Raw genomic sequence first — 19,790 nt, forward strand, 5'->3', positions numbered from 1 at the left:
TTCCCCCCCCCCCCTTTACCCCCTCAACCTTAGACCCCACCCCCAGAAACAAAAGCAACAAAAAGCACGTCCCCCCTCACCCTACCCACAACCTTGGCATACCTAACCCCCATCTCGACCCGTCCCTTCCACGGCGGCGGCAGGAAATTCGTCAACCCGCCCAAGATCCCAGAGCTCTGCTCCCCCCTAATCCCAGCCTGACTCTCCAAAATAAACCTCGTCGTAAACAGCAAAATCTCCGCAGTGGCAAACCCCCAGACAAAGTTCCTCTTGGCCTGGCTCTCCGCTTCTGACTTGAACACTGCCGCGCCTGAATCCGCCAAGACCGACTTGTCACGGTCGAGCTTTGAGCCAGTGAAGGGTGTGCTGAGCAGCAGGTACAGTCCCAGCGAAAGGGCGATAAGCGTATGCAAGATTTTGAAGAGACCGGGGATTTTTGAGGGCGGCTGTTGTTGCTGGGGTGGCTGTTCCATACCAGGCATACCAGGAAACCCACCGCCCATGCCAGCAAGACCAGCAAACGGGTTTTGCGGAGGAGCGCCACCACCACCGGGGGCAGCGCCACCGCCTCCAAGCATCTGCATCATCATCGCCATCATCGGGTCCTCCTCCATTTTCTTCCCCCCTCCCATCCCCATTCCCATGGGGGGTGGTGTGACGCCCGGTCCGTCAAGTCCAAGCATCATCTGCCTTAGCGCCTGCTCGTCGATGTCCGACTCAACGGGGGGGGTCCGGTTCGTACTCGCCGGTCGATAGAAGTGTTCCGAGGTGGAGATGTCGACTTCTTCTGGGTCGGCATCGTGGACGGAGGCAGTAACAGAAGCGGCAGCAGGGATGGCGGATGTAGTAGTGGCATCACTGATGGTGGAGGGAGGTGCGGTTGTGCTCGAAGGGTCCACTACTCTCGTTAGCTACCACCACATCATCATCATCAGAGAATTAAAAGAACGCAACATACCCCTCTGCACACCACCCCCCAAACCGGTAATCTTATTCAACCTCGACTCGGCCCCCGCCCTGATCTTCGCCTCGCGCTTCGCCTTCCTCAGCGCCGCCTGGTGGGCTGCGCGCGCCGAGGCGGCTTCTTCTTCGGGGGTGAGTTGCGTCATGTTTCTCTCTCTCTTTTGTTGTTGTGAAATGAATAATGACTGGTGGTGGGTAGTAAATGAGGAAGAACAAACCGTTGCGCCTGGAAAGCTCAGAGAAAATTGATGTGACGTCGCCCGGTGTGCAAGCAAGACGTGGCGCGGTGGAGGTTTGGTTGGTTGGTGGGTTGGTCGTCATTGTGCTGAGCTGTTCGCTTTCAGCCTTGTGGTGCATGCACAGTGGCAGCTGGGAAATCCTTATCTTATCAGAAGTTGAGTTGCCTGCCGGAGGGAAGGGTTGCCCCTTTTTGGCTTTGAGCTTCAACGTTTCAACATTGTACTTTCAGTTTCCAGTTCCCAATCGTAGTCCTCGTTTCCAAGTATGATACTGTAATCATGGTCTAGTATTAATCAAAACTACTATCAAGGACACAATCCCATCAACTTCCCAACATGCTCCTGTATAAACAAAACTAACACCTACTCAATGCCGATGCAATCGTATATCATACAGCACACCAAACAAAAAAACAACCCAAACTCCACGCTATGTGCAGCCAACCTATACGTTTGTGCCCCAAAGCCATGCCATGCGTGAAACCGAGCAGAAGGAAAGTAAAAGAAACCCATCATCCACCTTTTAGTGTCTTCCTTGGTTATATCAACCCTTCATCCCTTGATAAACCCTCCCCATCCTTCCCTCCCTCTCCACCCTCTGCTCCCTCGCCCATCTAATCCCCCTAACACTCCCCCTCTCCGACCCAACCGACAGAACCGACCCATTACTCCATCCCCTCTCCCTTCCATTTGACCCGACCGAGAAGATCGAACTCACACTCCCAACCCTCTCCCTCCCCATCCCCCCAGAACCGCCAGAAACATTAAGCAAACGGCCTCTCTAATCCGTCTCCTGACCCTGTTCCTGCCGGTTCCTCCTCCCCTCCCCCTCCTTGGGCCAAAGCAACTCCCGCTTCCACAAACAGTCCACCATCCTCCCCACCACCAAGCACCAAACAATTACAATCCCCGCTGCCAGCACACACCCAAAGACCTTCAACCCTTCAGCCCCCAGCTGTATCCCAATCGCCTCCGTCGCCGTGACCAGCGCAGTGTTAGGAAATACAAAACTGAACCACGTCATCTGGAACTTGAAGTTCTCCTTCTTCTCCGGACGGAGATACTTCCAAAGGGAACCCACAGACACCAAGAAGAACCAGATGCTCAACCCCCAGAGCCAAAGGCCAGTCATGTATGCCATGACTTTGAGTATGTCCGCTGAGAGGGTGTGGTCGGAGGGGAAAATATCGGATGCTAGGCCACCGAGGGAGACAAGACCTGCCGCGGTGAAACCTGACGGACCGATACTGATGAAAACACCGGGACGTTGATGGTCGCGGGGAAGTTTTTGAGTCATGAGGCGGTAGAGGAAGGAGGCCGAGATCATAAAGGCGATTAGGAAGCCGGTGCCCTGAGTTGTCAAGCTGGCTAAGGAGATAGCAATAGGGTTTAACAGGTCAATGCGGCCGGATTGGGCGGCGGCAGAGATGAGGTTCGCGGCCATAGGGGCGGTCAGCAAGAGAGGGTAGGCGGGGAAGACCCAGACCGGAGTCATGGTGTGGATTGGAAAGACTCTGATACCAAAGTTAGTATGAAGCCAACAGAGGTTGACAAGGTGACACATACTGAGTCGACCAAAGAGTGAGATAAAGGCCCGCAGAAGATAGCGTGCTTAACCCCACGTAAACCCAAAACAGCGCCTCCAACAAAGAGAGAAGCCAGTCACCAACGTGAGGAATACCATACTGGGCCGTGGTGATGAGAATCGTCGCTAGTGATACAATCTACTCCATATTAGCCTTCAGATCCAGTCCATGGAGGGTATGTTCCACGACTTATTCAGGAGTGAGAAAGAAATGGTGTGTTACACAGCCACTCAGGGGCCGGCTCGCAATAGAAAATTATGCTACTTACAAGGGAAGAAATAAACAACGACTCCATCTGGTCCGTGAACGACTCGACAAAGCTTCCCGGCCGCCAATGAAACCGCAACGAGATTAATACACAGTTCATTATGAACAAACAAATGTTGAGAAAGTAAAAAGCAAGCCCGATGCCGGTCAGCCAGCGCGATTCGTAGGGTATCGAGTGAAGAACATTGGCTACTCCGCCTGTCGCCTATAACATTATCAGCTTCACCTACATCGAACTGTTGATCAAGAAAAGGCGACCTACCATGGTCATGGTAAACCAGTTCCACTGCACACAGCAAATCCGGTCTTTGATGCTCACTTTCCCATTCCCATACTTGGCATTATTTCCTGCCCGGTTCATCATCCCCTCCAGGGAGTCCGGCGTCGAAAACTCCAAGTACGGTGCATGGGTATGTATGGTGGCCGGTGTGGACGTACCACTCCTCCCGGGCTGGCGATTCCGATAATATGATGAAAACCCCCCTTGACCCGGAGCAGGGTTGTAATTCGGAGGCTCAAACTCGTCTGGTGATTCATACCCTATGCTCCCCATGCGCGGGAGCGGTGGCCGTTGCTGTAGCTGATGAGGAGATCGCGGGGAGGTGGTGTTGACGTTAACATTTTGGGTATGAACAGACAAATGACTGATATTTTGTTGTGGTAGTTGTATGTGTTGTGGTTGTGAAGCTGGTGGTGGTGAAGCTAGTGGTGGTGGTGGTGGTGGTGGTGGTTGTGTAGGTTGTGTAGGCTGTGGCCATGACGACGGTGAGCTGCTGCTGTTGCTCATGAACCCTGCAGGGCCGGGGGAACCACCGGCCACTCTTGGGACGGCCATGCTAAGAACACTCGTTCGAGTACCAATCCGACTGCCAAAATGCCTTGGCCTCCGACCATAGCAATCAGCTGGTCGCACGCGTCCGAGATGTTGACGAGAGCCGTGAGAAACAAGACAGTCTCGAAGAGGTTCCCTATCATTAGGGTGATGGGCATCATGGTGGGGTGTGTAAGTGGTGGTTGGGTGGGTGGCCGGGGTCTTATATAAATTGACAGGGTAGTGAAAAACTAGAAGAAAAAAAGGCTCCTAAGGTAATAGTGTAAAGGAAGGACCGTTAATGCTTGGTTGCTCCTAGGCCCCCGTCACTTCCCGGAAAGCGGCAAACGGAGATGGCCCTATTGAGAGGGTCGTGTGTGTGTGCTGTGTGTGTGTGGGTGCTGTGTGTGTGAGTGTAGTATCTCTCGAGTGCGGATCCTGCGATCTCGATTTCACCACCTTTTGCGGATGACACTAGCGGAGGTTTTCTCTGCAGAAAGATGGATGGAAAATCCTGGCTTGCCGCGGCCTTGGTCCGACTCCTATGGCTGGCAATTGGCGGCTTTCCTTTTGGATGAGAAGACCGAACTCGTGCGAAGCTCGGCGGTTACGTAGTGGCAGGTTTTTAGGGGCAGTGGTGTGCAGTAAGCAGGGTCCTTGTCAAGTTTGGATGGTATGCCTTTAGGGTCTGACCAGAAATTGCATGTGAGGGTAGGTGTGGGCTGCTAGGGAGAATATTCGAGAGAAGCGCAAGGTGATGCTCGAGGGTTGGGTTAAAAAAATGTGTGACTCTGATCAGCAAGGCATGGAAAGTCGTGTGCAGTTGACAGACGGGAAGTCCAGTTTCGGACAGGCATTAAAATCCCCGGACATCGCCTACGTTAGTGAGGATCAAAGAAAGTTTAATTCTCCTAATAGCACAACGCATGATTTGTGCCCGCTGAGTTACCAAACCCCGTGGTGTCTTTTCCATGGGAAGCAATTCTAATCTCCCTTCCTCATCCCTCTGACCGAATTTCCCATCACGATGCAAGAAAAACTCTGAGCGAATGCAGAGGGGCAGCTTTCGTCATTCCAAGACATGTCGTTCGCCCGCCAAGCCGGCCGGCACGGTCCAGCTGACCCCCCAATGATCGGCTCCGACATCTGATGTGCCCCGGATAACGATGCCGAGATACCCACCAAGCCTCTTCGAAACACTAATGAGAAAACTTCCGTTTCCCTTCACCATCCCGGATTTCCCCATCTTCACACGTCATGCAAATGCGGTAATTCCTCCATGTTACAAAATGGGCTGTGTTTTCGACCTCGTCCTCGCATTCGCCCTCGCCCTGTGTTTGTGTTTCTCGTCCAATCTTCCACCACCAAACACACGATATATGCTCCCCTTCCCATCTGACATGCCGGCACTAAGCTTGTGCACCACCATCTTTCAGGTGCCTTGCATCGTGTTACGGTGAGCGCGAGTAGGCGGTGTCCGAGGACCGGCGCTATCGTGCCAGCACAGAGAAACAGGTCTTGATGCTCTTGGTGGTGCGTAGTAGCAGCGCTGGGTGCATGGCCTCGTTGTCCAATGTAAGACGAGGACGCTTGCTCGCTGCAGCAGTAGGACCTGTCAAAAAGTCTGGATTCTGTGACCCGAGTACGGAGGAATCTCTCCAGGTCTACTTCGAGTCACCATCTCACCAAAAGGCCTGTATAAAAGCTCACCGCATCCTACTTTCACGGTCAAGAGGGCCAGCAAGCAAGTGGCAACGCCAACACTAATTTGAGTTACATCAGGTAATATATCAATTCTCATTTATAAACTGCCTGTGATTGTTACGTATAGATGGAACAAACCTCACCGTATTTTTACTTGGCTTTGTCCCATGACGGGACGACGAGCTTGAATTGCTGGTTACCCATAGCGGCAATCAGGGATCACCCAACTGACAATCCAATCCACTCGTTTTTGTTGTTTATTGCAATATCAGCAAAACCGACCTTTGTCGTTACGATCACGACCCCCCTAAACCTGCCCTTTTCTTCAGGACCTCTAATCAGAAAAACACACGCAACCGCCCTATGTTTTCAGGTCTTGCAAGGAGAGTGCCAGTTTCTACCCCGGAATCCCCGGATCAACCACCTCCACCCAAACGCCAGGTATTACCGCCCCGTGGACACGGCAGAGAGGGTCGCTTTGCGCGCATGTACGGATGGTCTCGATGGACACATCCTACAGAGAGCCGCCAATGCAAATAGTCTTTTTGGTGTATACTGTCCAGGGAATAAAGAGAAGGAAAAGAAGGGAAAAAAATATGGACAGATAGAGAAAACGCCAGTCCCATGATGTAATATGATGCTTTTTGGTTACCCCCCAATTGTTATGCATTTAGTCGTGATTAAACAGGACGCTGATGGATTCACCATGGTGGACGCGCCGGATCGCCTCGGCAAAGATGGGCGAGATATCCAGAACATCCAGCTTGGGTCCAAGAAGCGCCTTGTGCTTGTCCTGAGGCACCGAGTTGGTCACAACCACCTTGTCGATGGCCGATGCCTGTACGCGGTTGATAGCGTCACCGCTGAAGACGCCGTGGGTCAGAAGGGCGTAGATCTTGGTCGCACCCTCCTTTTTGCAGAGCTTGGCAGCGCGTGTAATGGTGTTGCCCGTATCGAGAAGGTCGTCGACGAGAATGCAGATGCGGTCCCGCACATCACCCACCAACATCATGCTTGCGTTTTGCCGGTCCGTGATCTTAGTAGGGCGGCGTTCCTGTTTTGAATCGTTAAGGACGGAGCGCTCCTGGCAGCAGCAAGAGGATAATACCTTGTGGATGAGGGCGAAATCAACGCCCATGCTGTCAGCAATCGCTGTTGCGCGCTTCGCGCCGCCTGCGTCGGGGGAAATGATCACGGCATCCTTGTAGTTGGGGATGTGCTGCTGGATGTACCGCTTGAGGAGAGGCCTTCCGTACAAGTTGTCGACAGGCACGTCAAAGAATCCCTGCACTGTTTCAAAAAGTCAATACCCTCCCCTACGTAACACGGCTGGATGGAGGAGAAAAACGTGGCCCAGAACTCCGGGCCTTCACACAGAGTCGCAGTTCTTGGCATGCAACCGACGAAAAGGGGTAAACCTCCAAGTTACACGTACCTTGAGGGTCGTGCAAATCCATGGTGATGACTGTGGGCAGACAGGTTAGCTTGTTATCCACAATCGCAACAAGTAAACCGATCAAGTCGATTCAGCAACCAGGCCATTGGGCTGGTTGTCGAGTAGCAAGACTGGACGCAAACATCAAAGATATGCGTACCATGATCAGCACCAGCACAGTTCAAGAGGTTCGCGACCAACGTGCCAGCCTGCGCAACCCACTGCTTATAGCCAGGCTTCGCTTGGAATGCGCCGATGTGCGAGAGGTTCTCATAATCGTGCGTCGTGTAGGCCCCAGTCCGTGTGACGGGGCTTGGGGTGGTGGTGCCGTTGACTCCATTCGCAGGGAAATAGCCATCGCCGTTTTGTTTGATGGGGGACTGGACACCGTTCCCGTTGGTCAAGGAGGTCTTGAGCAGTTTGCTCGTGATATCAGTGCCATTGGTGAGACCGGCAGTCTTTGGAATACCGGGGGCTGGCGTAGCGGGGACACTGTCGAAGGTATAGTCCTTCTTTCCGCTCTCCGACCCAGCCTTGAACAGAGGCGCACCGGCCTTGTTGTATGGGAGATCTGGCTGTCTCGAGTAGGGAAACAAGGGCAGGACAGCCGTGACCCTACGCGCCGAACCTGTCTTGCAGGCAGAGATCATGATGCACAGATCCATGAAATGATCATTGAGCCTGCTGCCGTTGCCCCCGAAGCCCGTCTGAATGATGTACACATCCTTGCCTCGAACCGAGTCCTGGATCTCGCAGCGGCTTTCTCCCGAAGAGAACTTGGTCAGGATGCGGTTGCATGGTGGCAAGCTGAGCGCATTACAGACGCTGTCGACCAGGGCCGGGTGCGAGTTTCCGCCGAGAACCACGATGTTGCGGACCATGATGACGGCTCAATTGGCTTGTATAAGGGGAGCGGCGTGATCCGACGAAATCGCCGACGAGTGACCGGTGTCGGGAGACGGCCGACAACGAAAAGTTGGGAGTTGGCGAGATGTGGGAGGGGCCAAGAAAGCGGTTTAGCGGCGGGAGGTACAAGACCAAAAGCTCGACAACCGAACGGATCCGATGACCGGCAGGGAAGCGAAGTTTTTCGGCAGCTGCAGGTGCAAGTCGATGATGACGACTGATCGCTGCCGGAGAGAAGCAGAAGACAATGGGCGGTGTAAAAGTCTTTTGCAGATGTGGTTATGCTGGCAGAGGACCGGCAAATGATAAGCTTCTGAAGGGTCAAACTCTCCAAAGCCTTCAAGGGTCCTCGTGTTGCCCGAAGAAGTTTTGATGCCAGGATCTGGGGGCTTGTTCAACAAAGAATGCCGAGGGTAGGCGGGTTAGGCTCGCTGAAAGGAAGCCTACAGTGAATAGAGTGCCACCAAGAGCGGAGAGAGTCTACTGCAGACAGGAAGAGGTGACAGAAAAGAAGAAGAGAAGAGAGGAAGACGGGAGGTCATCACAGGGGAGTCATGGCGAGGCGTGTAAATGGGGGGCCAGATGGATGGATGCAGGTGAGAATTGTCGTTGGAAGAGAAACAGTAGCAGCAGGGTGGGCTTTGAGTGGGACCTGGAACTGGCTTTCACCGCGGGGCAGGCAGGCTAGAGGCTAGGAAATCAAACACTGAAAAGTTTTTGCGGCTTCGCGGCTGTGTGAGTGATTCAAGGTTCTCGCCTCATCCATTGACGTCGCCTTCGGTCGGATGAGGTACCAGGTACCTGCCCGCCGGCCCTGCTGGGGTCGTGCCGGTCAGGAATGATGCGATATTTTTTTTCCTCTTCAAAAAGCTGCAGGTTTAGCCGTACGCTGATTGGACAGAAGCCTTCAATGGGGACGTGCACTGCAGCACTGGCTTGCATGGAGGGGCAAGTTCTCACACTGTGGCAGAAACATGTGCTGCTTGGGTGAGAGCCTTCTCATGGCAGCCTCACCATTTCAAACTTTTTTTCTGTGAGATTCTGATACCTCTATGCAGCGGTCGTCACCGGCCAGACTGTTTTCTGCATCAATGCTCTTGCGGGGTAGAAAGTGAATGAGACTTTGATAGACAGCTGCTCCTGTCGGTCGTAACCAACCTTGATCATAATTTGCTTGTCCTTGCTTGGTTGACTTGACAGCCTCGACTTCATCCGGGTAGTGTGCTTCAAGATCCCTGCATCGGTACCGTGAACACCGGAGCTAGGAATATCGTCCACCGCAACATCTATCCGATTGCAACATCCATCTCCTTGTCGTCGGCTTCCTTTCATTCAAGCCATCGCAAGCTCAACAGAAAGCCGCCATGAAGATCCTAGAGGCCCAGTCGGCCGTGCTCACCAACTACGAGGTGTACCAGCACCTCACCGATATACGCAAGAGGAACAACAGTAGCCAGCCTAAGAGACGGATGCCCGAAGATGCCTTCCGGCTCAGCAAGGAGGTGAGTTTTTCTTAGTCTTGGCTAATTGTTACCCTGGACATTAGTCACAGTGACTGACACTTAGTTCTAGGTCCTCGAGTATTTGGAGACGAAGCCATACCCGCTGCACGACCAAAAGGAGAAACAGCACTACAGCCAAGCCACCCTCGAATTGCTCTGCGAGAAGCTGGCGGAGAAGTTTCCCGACATCACCAAGGCCGAAGGTCTCGCCATTTTCGACGTGCGACCTACCAATATCCCAGTTTTGGCTATAATTGTCGAGTCGCTCGAGGACCGGTACACCGAAGAGGAGCAGCAGCAACTCGTTGATCTCGTTATCGAGGTCCTTGGACAAGATGACCCCGAGCCTGAAGAAGAAGAAGGCGAGGAAGGCGCTGAGGATGGAGACGCAGTTCAGTCTGTTGAGACTGCCAACGGCGCATAGATTTCGACGAACGGCACGCACTGTGTCGCGCCAGTGTGTTTGAGGATTGTTACATGATGGCGCACCCCCCTTCGCTCTGTCCGCCCTCCTCCGACGTCGACTTGAGAGCTGTGCTACATATGTCGTCAAATACCTCGGGGAGAAGCTCGCCTGTTACAGCAGAACATTCCATGTATTTGTCTGCGCGCATTTCTTGGGCGCGAGCATATGCTTCTTGCGGATATATGATTCCATTTGGATCATCCTCGGAGCGCAAGTCCCTCTTTAAACCCAACACGAGCATCGGCAGACGATCATGGTTGAATGTCGCCCGCACCTCCTTTACCCACTGCACAACAACTTGTCAGAAACGATAATATCAGAGCCAGTGGATTGGGCGGTGGACCTACGACTCGCTGGAGGTTGATGAGGCTCAACCGCTGGCTGATGTCATAGCAGATGATTACGAGGTCTGGTCGGAGCAGTTTCCAGCTTTCAGGGCTGGATGTATCGAAGAACTCGAAGCGGTACTGTCTTTTTCGGGAGCGGATATCAAACACAAAGGGTTGGTCTATATCCCTCAGTATGGTGATTGGAACATTGCCTTGGAGATTTGGACGGCCCTGGCTGATCCGTCTATTGGAAGTGTCAGCAGCTGGATACCAGGACAGTTATTGTAGGCAAAGATAGAGTACAGACGATAAAAATGTAGTTTTGCCGCATTTCTCATCTCCCAGCAGAAGGATGGTGATGATTTGTTCTTCCATTGTATGTGAGTGACATGATGAGACCAGCTGAGATGATTGAAGCGGTTCCCAAAGGTCATATAGCGCGCCACAGGTGTTTGGGGGTTGCTGAACGTTATCAACTGGTTATCAATCGGGGCTTTATCGATAAGTCATGCCAAGCATAGGCCCACAATATTGTTAGAGGGGTCAACTCATTGGGCCATGGGGGATCTGAACATTTGAGCCCTGCATAAGGTCGTCGTTTAAGTGAGAGAAGAGTCACAGTTGAGCCTCGTTTTATGAGCCTATGAACTCTTTCCAGGCCTTGCGGAGGACTATTCAAGGACCAGCGCAGGCGCACAAGCGAGCGGTGACTTTTGGTATCACAACCGCCACTCGTCCTTTTTCATCTCACATTACGACTCACTTACTGAACTCACCACAATCCCCATCGAATCAAAATATTGAAGCCAAAAAGACAATGGACTACCAAGACTGGACCAAAGAACGGCTCCTGGAGCGAGTGAAGGAACTGGAAGCTCAGCTTAAGACTCAGTCCCAACCACTACAACAACCCACACCAGTACTCCAGGCCCCAGCAGCAGCAACTCCAACAATAACAACAGAAGAAGGCGAACCCCCCAAAAAGAAACAAAAGAAAAAGTCCACCGGCATCGACCCCTCCCGCTACAGCACCCGCCTCATCGCCCTCAAGCTCTCCTACCTGGGGAAAAACTACGGCGGCTTCGAGCACTCGGGCTACAGCAACGTCCCCTCCATCGAGGAAGAGCTCTGGAAAGCGCTTGTCAAAGGCTGTCTCATCACCCCGGCCGACCCGTCCAAAATCGACTTTGCGCCGTTCGAGTACAGCAAATGTGGACGGACGGACAGGGGGGTGAGTGCATTTGGGCAGGTGATTTCCATTCGGGTGAGGTCAAATAGACCCCCATCTAAATCGGAACAACCAGCGGAGGAAGATGTAGTGATGGAGGGGACACCAGAGCAAAACAACACCCCCCAGCTGCCAGGAAAGAAGCAACAGCAAAACCCCCAAAAAGAGTGGGAGGATATTGTGGATGAAATCAACTACCCCAAGGTCCTCAACCGTCTTTTGCCTCCTGACATCAAGGTTCTCGCCTGGGCGCCGACGCTGCCGGAGGGGTTCTCGGCCAGGTTTAGTTGTTACGAGAGGCAGTATAGATATTTCTTTACCAACCCCTCCATGGCACCTACTCTTCTTGCTCCAGGGGAGAAGTCAGGGTGGCTTGACATTGCGGCTATGAAAAAAGCGGCAAAGTACTTTGAGGGGTTGCACGATTTTAGGAATTTTTGCAAGGTTGATGGCGGGAAGCAGATAACCAGCTTTCAGAGGAGGATTTTTGAGTGTGATATTGAGGAGGTCGAGGGGCAGGATTTGGGGGTGGTGAATTTTTGGGGGGGAGAGAAGAAGGGGAAGGTTTACTATTTCCATGTGAGGGGGTCGGCGTTTTTGTGGCATCAGATTAGGCATATGGTTGCGATTGTTTTTAATGTTGGGCAGGGGTTGGAAAGGCCGGAGGTTGTGAGGGAGCTGTTGGATGTGGAGAGGAATGGGAGGAAGCCGGGGTATATCATGGCCGAGGAGGTGCCGTTGGTGTTGTGGGATTGTGTGTTTCCCAAAAGGCCAGAGATTGTCACGGGTGAGGGAGAGAGGAAGGTGTTGAGTCGGGGTGAGGATGAGAGGGCTTTTATGCATGATCCTGGTTTCAAAGGGGAGATCAAGTTCGAGGATGATGGGGTGGACTGGGTTTGGCTTGGGGAGGACCAGCCGGGGAATTTGATGGGGAGTAACGGGTTGGTGGATCAGTTGTGGGAGTATTGGCATGAAAGGAAGATGGATGAGCTGTTGAGTGGGTTGTTGCTGCAGCAGGTGGCGACGAGGGCGGATTTGACGAGGAAGTTGGGGAAGGAGGAGCCGGCGCCGAAGAAGAACGGAAAAGAAAATTTGCAGAGGGTGTATAAGGGGGGGAATATGACGAGGTCGTCGGGGGTGTATGTGCCCGTGATGAAGAAGGAGTTGATGCCGACGCCGGTGGAGATTAACCACAAGTGGGCGCAGTCGAAGGGGTTCAAGGACTCGGAGGATATGGCGAATACCAAGAACTGGAGGTCGGTGATCAAAGCCAACAAAGCCGCTGACAAGGCGGCGGCGGCTGGTGGTGAGAAGTCAGTGTAAAATCTCAAGTAAAAAAAAAATAAACAATCAAAAAGTTCCATTCTCGCTTGCTTCGCTATCCAATTATCACTGTGTCTTATCAACTATCCTTCCTCCCCAACGTCGCCGTCTGCCCCCAACTTCCCCCTAAACTCTGATGATTCGGATCACCCTCATACAAACACCCCCTCACCCCCCTCCATACCTCCTCGACAATCTTCCTCCCTGGCAACAGCTTAGGAAAAACAACAACAACATCCTCCTCCCCCTCGACAATAACAATAAGATAATACCTAACCTCAAACCCCCTAAACGCCTCATTGATCAACACATCCCGTATCTTTTCCGTAGGAATAAACCTTGTCTTTGTTGGCGTCGTCCCCCAAAACCACCACTTCCACCCCCTCCACCTATTACTCCCATCCGACGTGTTTGGAATCGGGCTACTAAACGATGACGAACTGGTCGAAGTCTGGATGCCCAGCCCCCGGAGAACAAGAAGGGACTCGGTGGTGTGAAGCTGGGTGCAGAGGGTGAAGTAGGTGATCACCGAGGCGATGACTGCCAGGGCAGAGTTGGAGAGGGGGGCGGTGATGGAGGCGAGGAATTGGCCCGGTGGCGAGGAGTGGAGGGTTTGGAGGAGGTGGGAGGCAAGGAGGAGGATGTCGCCTTGGTAGAGGAGGTCAAGCAACGATATTGGGATTGGTGGTGGGGGACGGGAGGGATCGTGGAAGAAGCGGGAGTAGATTGTCGTCGTGGCTGCGGTGAAGATGGCGACGCGGAGGAGGGAGATGGCGAGGAGGTAGAGGCGGAGGGGGAGGGTCAGGGGTGGGCAGGTGGTGACTGTGAATTCGGCGGTTGTTGGGGAGGGGCGGCGGAGGTAGAGGTGGGGGCTTGTTGTCAACATGTTGCTGGTGATGCCCTCAATGCCGTACTGGACCTGGGAATGGTGCGATGCGCCAAGTGCTGGCGCGTAGTGGGCAACGCCTCGGTTTCTTTGTGATGATTGTTGTATGAACGACAGAATGTCGCTGTCACCTCTCCGTCCTTTCTTGGGCCATGTCTTTCGCTGTATCCTCCTCAGTCGCCTTCGCCAGATGGTGTGGCCAATGTACCTCTATGGATGCTACTACTTGGAGCTCAGCGCGCCCAAGTCCACTAGCTGCATCCGTGATGCTTATCGCACTATCCGCACCGATACTGCCCCTAACCCTGGCCTTATGCGCACCCAAAGCTGCAGGCCCACTTGCACCCGCGCCCAACCAGTGGTTTATATATTAGGTCAAATGTGCAAACTATCGGCTGTAATGGTCATATTGGTTAAGGAGACGCCTGAAAATCTTCTCCCGACTCCAGTCTCATATCCATGAGAACTTCCCCCGTGGCGCCCAGCGTGAATCTTGCGGTGGCCACCCACTCGCACGGGTAACCTGCGATGCTGCGCCGTGGCCCTAAGCAATGAAGATGATACTTGAGGGAGGCTTCACTCTGCAGAGGCATCTTCACCGTCCGATGGCAGGCTGGATCACGATCGTGGGGGGAATGTGAGATGGAGCGGAGAGGTGGGGATGTCGACTCCGATTTTTTGCAACTTTTTTGCTTTTTGTTTTGGGACTGTTCTCACCTCTCAATTAACTCTCTACAGTCAGGAGATACGTTGTGTGTTTTTTGCAGTGGTTTTGAAGGGTTGCAGAATGGATCGTGGTCCATAAGAGCTGTCCGGGCTTGTTGAGAGTGAGGAAGCTTGAAGCCATCACCCACCCACCACCAAACCCTCCATCCAGTTTACAATCAACAGTCAATGGATGACACCGCAAATGATGAGAGTGAGGAAAGTCAACAGTATGTGATATGTTCTGTCATTGGTCTCATATCTCGTCTAGATACATCACAATCGAATCCATTCCACTCTGCTAGCCACCTATCGTAACACATCGCCTCTATCTATCGATGATCATCCTGTCTAATGTAAATGTATCTCGAGGTCTAGTCTATGACTGAGAAACTGTCCGCAACTTCCAAGTCCGCTGAGGTCTCTGCTCAACCCCCGTTGTGGCTTCTTTCAATGCTCCAAATCTTTAATGGCTTTCCTCCTCCTTATAATGCTCAATAATTCTCAACCTCTCCGCCGGCGTCACATACTTGACATGCTCAACACCCCCCTCGAGCACAGCAACTCTCATCATCGCGAGCAACTACACATTATGTTAGCCCCCATTCCCACATCATCAACAAACAATATCAGATAGTGACTCACATTATGCGCAGCATTGCTATGCTCATAAACCCCCCCTCCAAACGCAGCTGTCGCATCCTTCCCCACCCTCGCCCTAATAATCGCCTTTCCGCCAGGGTGTTTATTCTCAAATTCGCTCGCGTCATGGATGTACCCATTGATCAAAATCAGCGAATTCTTCTTCGCCTCCCTCTGAAACGTCTCCCAGCTCACAAGCGGGAGCTTGTCCGGCCTAGCCGGCCATTTGATATCCTCCTGCTTCTCCTTCAGTCTTCTCAGCGTCATGGTCAGCTCCCCCTTGCTGATTTCGTTTTGGGGAAAAGTCTGCAGCTGCGTCGACAACCCAAGCCGGGAGCTGAGGTAGATGAACCATTTTGTCGGGTCGTACTGATACCACTTGATCCCATTGCGGTAGTCAACAGGGAACTGGTGGTGGAAGTTGTGGTACCCCTCCCCGGCAGTGACGATGGCCGTAAAAAAGTGGTTGCGGGGAGTGTGCTTGTCGTCAAATGGGGCGTCGCCAAAGGTGTGGGCAAGGGAGTTGATGCACATGATGCTGTGCTGGACGATCGTCAGCCTGAGCATGGCCGCGTAGCAGATGCCGCCTGCCCAGTCACCCCAGAAGTATCCTGCTACTGCCGCTGGCATGACGTAGGCCAGGAAGGGGAAGAGCTTGAAGTAGTGACGGTGTTGGAACATGACGAGCTTGTTCTTCTTGAGGTCGGAGACGTCTGTGGGGCCGGCTTGGATGTCTCGCCTGAAGAGGATCCAGCCGGCGTGCGTCCACCAGAAGCCTTCTTTTCCGGAGTGGGGGTCGAGGTCCGAGTCGGTGTAGCGGTGGTGGGCGCGATGCTCGCGAGCCCACCAGAAGGCCGAGCCTTGGACGCCGCAGGTGCCGCCGATGAGGAGGAAAATCTGGAGGGGGGTGGAGGCTTTGAAGGAGCGGTGGGAGTAGAGTCTGTGGGAGCCGGCGGTTGAGCCTGTGAGAGAAAAAGTTGGATGTTAAGTTTGGATATCCGAGGTGGGCGGTTTTCAGGGTCTACTTACCGATGATGCTGAACCAGTACAGGAAGACTGACCACCACAATGTCTTGGTCTGCAAGGGCACAAAGAGAAGCCCGTATAGACCTATTATCGGGGAGACAGTGAGAACAATCATGCTTTCCCACTTGATCCGTTGCCATAGCGTCTCAGCAGGCTTCTCAACCTTGGGCAATGGAAGCGCCAGTGGGTTCTTCTCCCAGGCCAGCATCGTCGCCGGTTCTTCGGTGACGGTGACGGACATGTTGAAGGCTTCACCGATGATGATAAACGATGAGGTTCAAAAGAGAGAAATATGCTTGCTGTCCACGAAGACGCTAGCCTGAGTCGATCGATGGCAGCATGGCATCAGAGCTGTCCTTATATCCCCCAACCTGTCCTACTATACCGCCATGTAAGACACTATCAAGATACATGATTCCCCACAGTAAATGCTGACTCCCTCGGTGACGACACTCGCAACATTCCAATGGACACCGAAAAAGGGGCTCGAAAAGGAGAACCAACAATGGCGCTGGGCAGGCACGGGGACGGAATGTTCTGGCCAAGACAACGGCTCCGGCCCCGATGGACATAAGAAAACTGCTTCAGGTTTGCAAGTATGTGCAGGTAGCAGGTAAAACCCGGCATTACCGGCTATTGTCCCGAATGTGAGACTATTTGTCGGGGCTTAGGGTCCCTACATGACATAACGGTTATGCAGCCACTGGTAGATTTCTGTCTTGTGCGAGGCACCAGACCTGAGCAGGCTGTGAGAACCTCACTTTTGTAAAACACACGCGGACCGCAGGTGCAAACCTTTTTTGGCAGTAGATCATATGAAGCAAGACAAGCTTCTAGCTGTCAGAACTTTGAGTTCATACCTTTGACAGCACATGGAAAGACCAATTATGACCGGAAAGGGAGAAGATCGTCCGTCTCCGACTATGAGCAGGTAAAACCTCAAGGCGCGCGATTATCGCATTATCAATCACACGGCATCTATATGCATGTCAGCCAGCGCGTTTCATTGCCAGAAGGGGCTGAGAGCCAGATGTAGTGCTGTGGTCGACCGATAGGTGAGGGTCCAGCTTGCGGGGGAGGCTATCGCCATCTGTGGAACAACGGCAGACCCCGATGGGTTGATGCGATGTTCTTTTCCTCCCGGAGTCGTGTATGCTTCACAACGTTTGAGGTATCTGTCGACGCCGATCTTCGGAATAGTCGGAGGCTGACCAGCGACTGAACATTGTATAGTATGACGCGGCATGATGGTGTACAAGCAGAGGCAAAGCATTGGACGCGCGGGACGGGGAGAAAAGGAAGAGACATTGTATCATAAATCCAAAAAGGCATATGTTGCTATACCAGACGATTAGGAAGGTGAGAGAGGACGGCGATGTGCTAGTGAGGCTCTGTTGGACTGCCGTCTACGTGTGTAAGTGGCGTTCTTCATCCCACCCAAGAACCTTAGGGGCGGCACGGCCCTATCGTCGCTGAATCCCTACAACATGTAAGTGTTAGCAAGATGTTCCTCAAGCCCGCACTTGGGTCGACGCCAATGAGTCGTTATCTTCACAAAAACCTATCGATGAGAACTTTTGATAAGAAATAGACATCTGCCAAGTTTCAGCACGCGAAGCCCTTCAGCAATCAGGCAACAGGCTTCAAAATGTGTGTCGTTGCACTAACAATTTGTGTGCTGTCGTGCCTGTTGTGGCTGAGTGGGGGCACACACTTCTCAACAACTGCCGCTCCCACCTCGGATCCCGGGTTCGTCGGACGCACCAATTGATTGACAGGACCCTTGATACCAAAAGCCGGGAGAGTGATGCTGTCTCTTAAAGTGTCGCCGAGATGGACCCGTCCCTGCTCCGTCCTGATCGGATGTCGTGGAGAAAGCCACCTCCGGTGCAAGACTGTTGTTGGTTGCCTGTGGCCTCCGTTCCCGCGAAACATATATACCAACACGAACACTCACACTCCCCCGCAGTATCATCGCCAGAGACGCCAAGCGTCCCGCATCGTCGTCACTGGACATAACAAGACCATGTTCAACCCACTCCAAGGCTGGAAATCTGAACCAGCGCCCCGACACCAGGGCTATTCGGCCTTTGTCAATGGCCACTGGAGGAGCTTCGCCAGCCCAACCAAAAATGTCGTGGATGGTTCCAACACACCCACACGCTTTTCTGTATGGTCCTGGAATATCGACTTCAAGTTGGACGTGCCCGTGGCTCGCATGAGGGCTGCTCTCAACCATGTCCGATCATTAGTGGCTTCTCAAGACGGGACTCCGTGCATCGTCATGTTCAACGAGATGGTTGCATCTGACCTGGATGTGATAGCGGACGACGAGTGGGTTAGGGAAAACTACAATGTGACCGACCTGACTGGAGAGAACTGGGACTTCCACGACTTTCCTCCCGGATTTGGCTATGGTGGGTTCTTTCGGTGAGACAAGCCAGCGAAAGGAAGTCTTGCATGCTGACGACCGATGCAGGAACATGCATTCTTGTGCCGAAGGTGCTCCCCATCAAGGCCGTGTTCCGTGTCTACTACCCCAACTCGTCGATGCAGCGTGATGCCCTCTTTGTCGACATTGCCATCCCACGAGACAAAGTCCTTCGTGTATGCAGCACCCACCTGGAATCCCTGGTGGCCCGGCCACCGAAGCGGCCAGCGCAGCTTGCTACGGCGGCCAGGTTCTTGCACCAGGCACATGTTGGCATTCTCGCGGGAGACCTCAACGCCATCGAGCGCTTCGACTGGACCCTCCACAAGGAAAACAGGCTCAAGGATGCGTATCTCGAGACTGGCGGCAAACAAGGAGACGAGGCTGGGGCGACATGGGGATTGATGGGCCGCAGCAATGACAGACAGCGGTATGGAACGTCCAGAATGGACAAGGTGCTCTTTTGCGGAAAGGCAGGGTTGCTTGATTACGGCACTTTCGGGCTGGATGTTGAAGTCGAAGATGAGGCAGATCGGCAGAAGTTAAAGCGCTCTTGGGGTCTGGCGAAAGCCTGGGTGACGGATCATTTGGGCGTTCGCGCAGAGTTCCAACTCGAAGAGGTTTAACCAAAAGGTGCTAGTGTACTGTATAATATCCATGTATGACTCGTAATTAACAACAATAGATATGTATCAACCTCGTGCCAACGAAAGTAAGAGTCAGGAACGGCTGTTCGTGCTGTCGACGGTTTGACCGGGAGCCAAGACCGTCCCGGGGCTTAGCTACCACATTCCCGGGTCGAGACCCACACAACCGCCTGACCAGGGGTCGATATCAAATGCTGGGTTTGCAATCGCATCGAGGCCGGGGGTTTGGAGGTTTCCCCCCTCGAGAACGTTTTGGAGACCCTTAGATTTGGACGGCGAAGTCGGTACACCGTTGAAACAAACGGCGACCGGTATTTCTTGCGACAAAGACGCTGTTGAGCTGTTACCGCACCCGACCTGGCACTTGGTGCTCGGTGTTGGCACTGTACCACTGAATTTCAAAGGCGATACAGCAGTGCTTTCTGGATTGCTGCTTCCAAACCAAGGCCTCATTTTTGTTTGATTCAAAAACACCCATTCTCAATGATTTCACGTGTCAAGCATAGACAGGACAATTCCATAGCCGCTCACTTTCACATGGTAAAAACGGAGGCGAAGGTCCTGGTGGTCAGGTAGTATTGAATACGAAGTGTGTGAAAAGGCGGTAATTACCGGGGGGCCGTTAGGCCCACTGGCACAGCATCCTAGACCTGGCCGCTGGAGATCGAGCCCGCCCGTTGACGACATGGCGCTC

The 19,790-nt window shown here is 53.1% G+C and overlaps 10 protein-coding genes across 10 annotated transcripts; 3 read left to right on the plus strand and 7 right to left on the minus strand.

Moving 5' to 3' along the window:
• Positions 1-29: 29 nt before the first annotated feature.
• On the minus strand, positions 30-1,109 carry PODANS_3_8345 (uncharacterized protein; the record flags this gene model as incomplete). Its single annotated transcript, XM_001909604.1, has 2 exons — positions 30-898; positions 959-1,109. The coding sequence occupies 2 exons, from the start codon at positions 1,107-1,109 to the stop codon at positions 30-32; spliced, it is 1,020 nt and encodes a 339-aa protein (XP_001909639.1).
• An 874-nt stretch (positions 1,110-1,983) lies between these two features.
• PODANS_3_8350 (uncharacterized protein) lies at positions 1,984-3,890 on the minus strand (the record flags this gene model as incomplete). The annotated part of the gene is made up of 4 exons (XM_001909605.1): positions 1,984-2,716; positions 2,769-2,926; positions 2,985-3,260; positions 3,318-3,890. The coding sequence occupies 4 exons, from the start codon at positions 3,888-3,890 to the stop codon at positions 1,984-1,986; spliced, it is 1,740 nt and encodes a 579-aa protein (XP_001909640.1).
• Positions 3,891-6,240: 2,350 nt separating this feature from the next.
• On the minus strand, positions 6,241-7,886 carry PODANS_3_8360 (uncharacterized protein; the record flags this gene model as incomplete). Its single annotated transcript, XM_001909606.1, has 4 exons — positions 6,241-6,624; positions 6,679-6,860; positions 7,006-7,035; positions 7,166-7,886. The coding sequence occupies 4 exons, from the start codon at positions 7,884-7,886 to the stop codon at positions 6,241-6,243; spliced, it is 1,317 nt and encodes a 438-aa protein (XP_001909641.1).
• A 1,389-nt stretch (positions 7,887-9,275) lies between these two features.
• Positions 9,276-9,837, plus strand: PODANS_3_8370 (uncharacterized protein; the record flags this gene model as incomplete). The annotated part of the gene is made up of 2 exons (XM_001909607.1): positions 9,276-9,413; positions 9,484-9,837. The coding sequence occupies 2 exons, from the start codon at positions 9,276-9,278 to the stop codon at positions 9,835-9,837; spliced, it is 492 nt and encodes a 163-aa protein (XP_001909642.1).
• A 49-nt stretch (positions 9,838-9,886) lies between these two features.
• Positions 9,887-10,583, minus strand: PODANS_3_8380 (uncharacterized protein; the record flags this gene model as incomplete). Its single annotated transcript, XM_001909608.1, has 3 exons — positions 9,887-10,165; positions 10,227-10,452; positions 10,516-10,583. 3 exons carry the CDS (start codon positions 10,581-10,583, stop codon positions 9,887-9,889), a joined length of 573 nt encoding a protein of 190 aa, XP_001909643.1.
• Positions 10,584-10,851: 268 nt separating this feature from the next.
• On the plus strand, positions 10,852-12,759 carry PODANS_3_8390 (uncharacterized protein; the record flags this gene model as incomplete). Its single annotated transcript, XM_001909609.1, has 1 exon — positions 10,852-12,759. One exon carries the CDS (start codon positions 10,852-10,854, stop codon positions 12,757-12,759), a length of 1,908 nt encoding a protein of 635 aa, XP_001909644.1.
• A 79-nt stretch (positions 12,760-12,838) lies between these two features.
• PODANS_3_8400 (uncharacterized protein) lies at positions 12,839-13,645 on the minus strand (the record flags this gene model as incomplete). The annotated part of the gene is made up of 1 exon (XM_001909610.1): positions 12,839-13,645. The coding sequence occupies one exon, from the start codon at positions 13,643-13,645 to the stop codon at positions 12,839-12,841; it is 807 nt and encodes a 268-aa protein (XP_001909645.1).
• A 413-nt stretch (positions 13,646-14,058) lies between these two features.
• PODANS_3_8410 (uncharacterized protein) lies at positions 14,059-14,238 on the minus strand (the record flags this gene model as incomplete). The annotated part of the gene is made up of 1 exon (XM_001909611.1): positions 14,059-14,238. The coding sequence occupies one exon, from the start codon at positions 14,236-14,238 to the stop codon at positions 14,059-14,061; it is 180 nt and encodes a 59-aa protein (XP_001909646.1).
• A 578-nt stretch (positions 14,239-14,816) lies between these two features.
• On the minus strand, positions 14,817-16,259 carry PODANS_3_8420 (uncharacterized protein; the record flags this gene model as incomplete). The annotated part of the gene is made up of 3 exons (XM_001909612.1): positions 14,817-14,933; positions 14,996-15,954; positions 16,022-16,259. The coding sequence occupies 3 exons, from the start codon at positions 16,257-16,259 to the stop codon at positions 14,817-14,819; spliced, it is 1,314 nt and encodes a 437-aa protein (XP_001909647.1).
• A 1,566-nt stretch (positions 16,260-17,825) lies between these two features.
• PODANS_3_8430 (uncharacterized protein) lies at positions 17,826-19,075 on the plus strand (the record flags this gene model as incomplete). The annotated part of the gene is made up of 2 exons (XM_001909613.1): positions 17,826-18,435; positions 18,498-19,075. The coding sequence occupies 2 exons, from the start codon at positions 17,826-17,828 to the stop codon at positions 19,073-19,075; spliced, it is 1,188 nt and encodes a 395-aa protein (XP_001909648.1).
• Between the last annotated feature and the right edge of the window lie 715 nt (positions 19,076-19,790).

This window comes from Podospora anserina, chromosome 3 (genome assembly GCF_000226545.1).
Source record: "Podospora anserina S mat+ genomic DNA chromosome 3, supercontig 2".
Classification (NCBI taxonomy): domain Eukaryota; kingdom Fungi; phylum Ascomycota; class Sordariomycetes; order Sordariales; family Podosporaceae; genus Podospora; species Podospora anserina.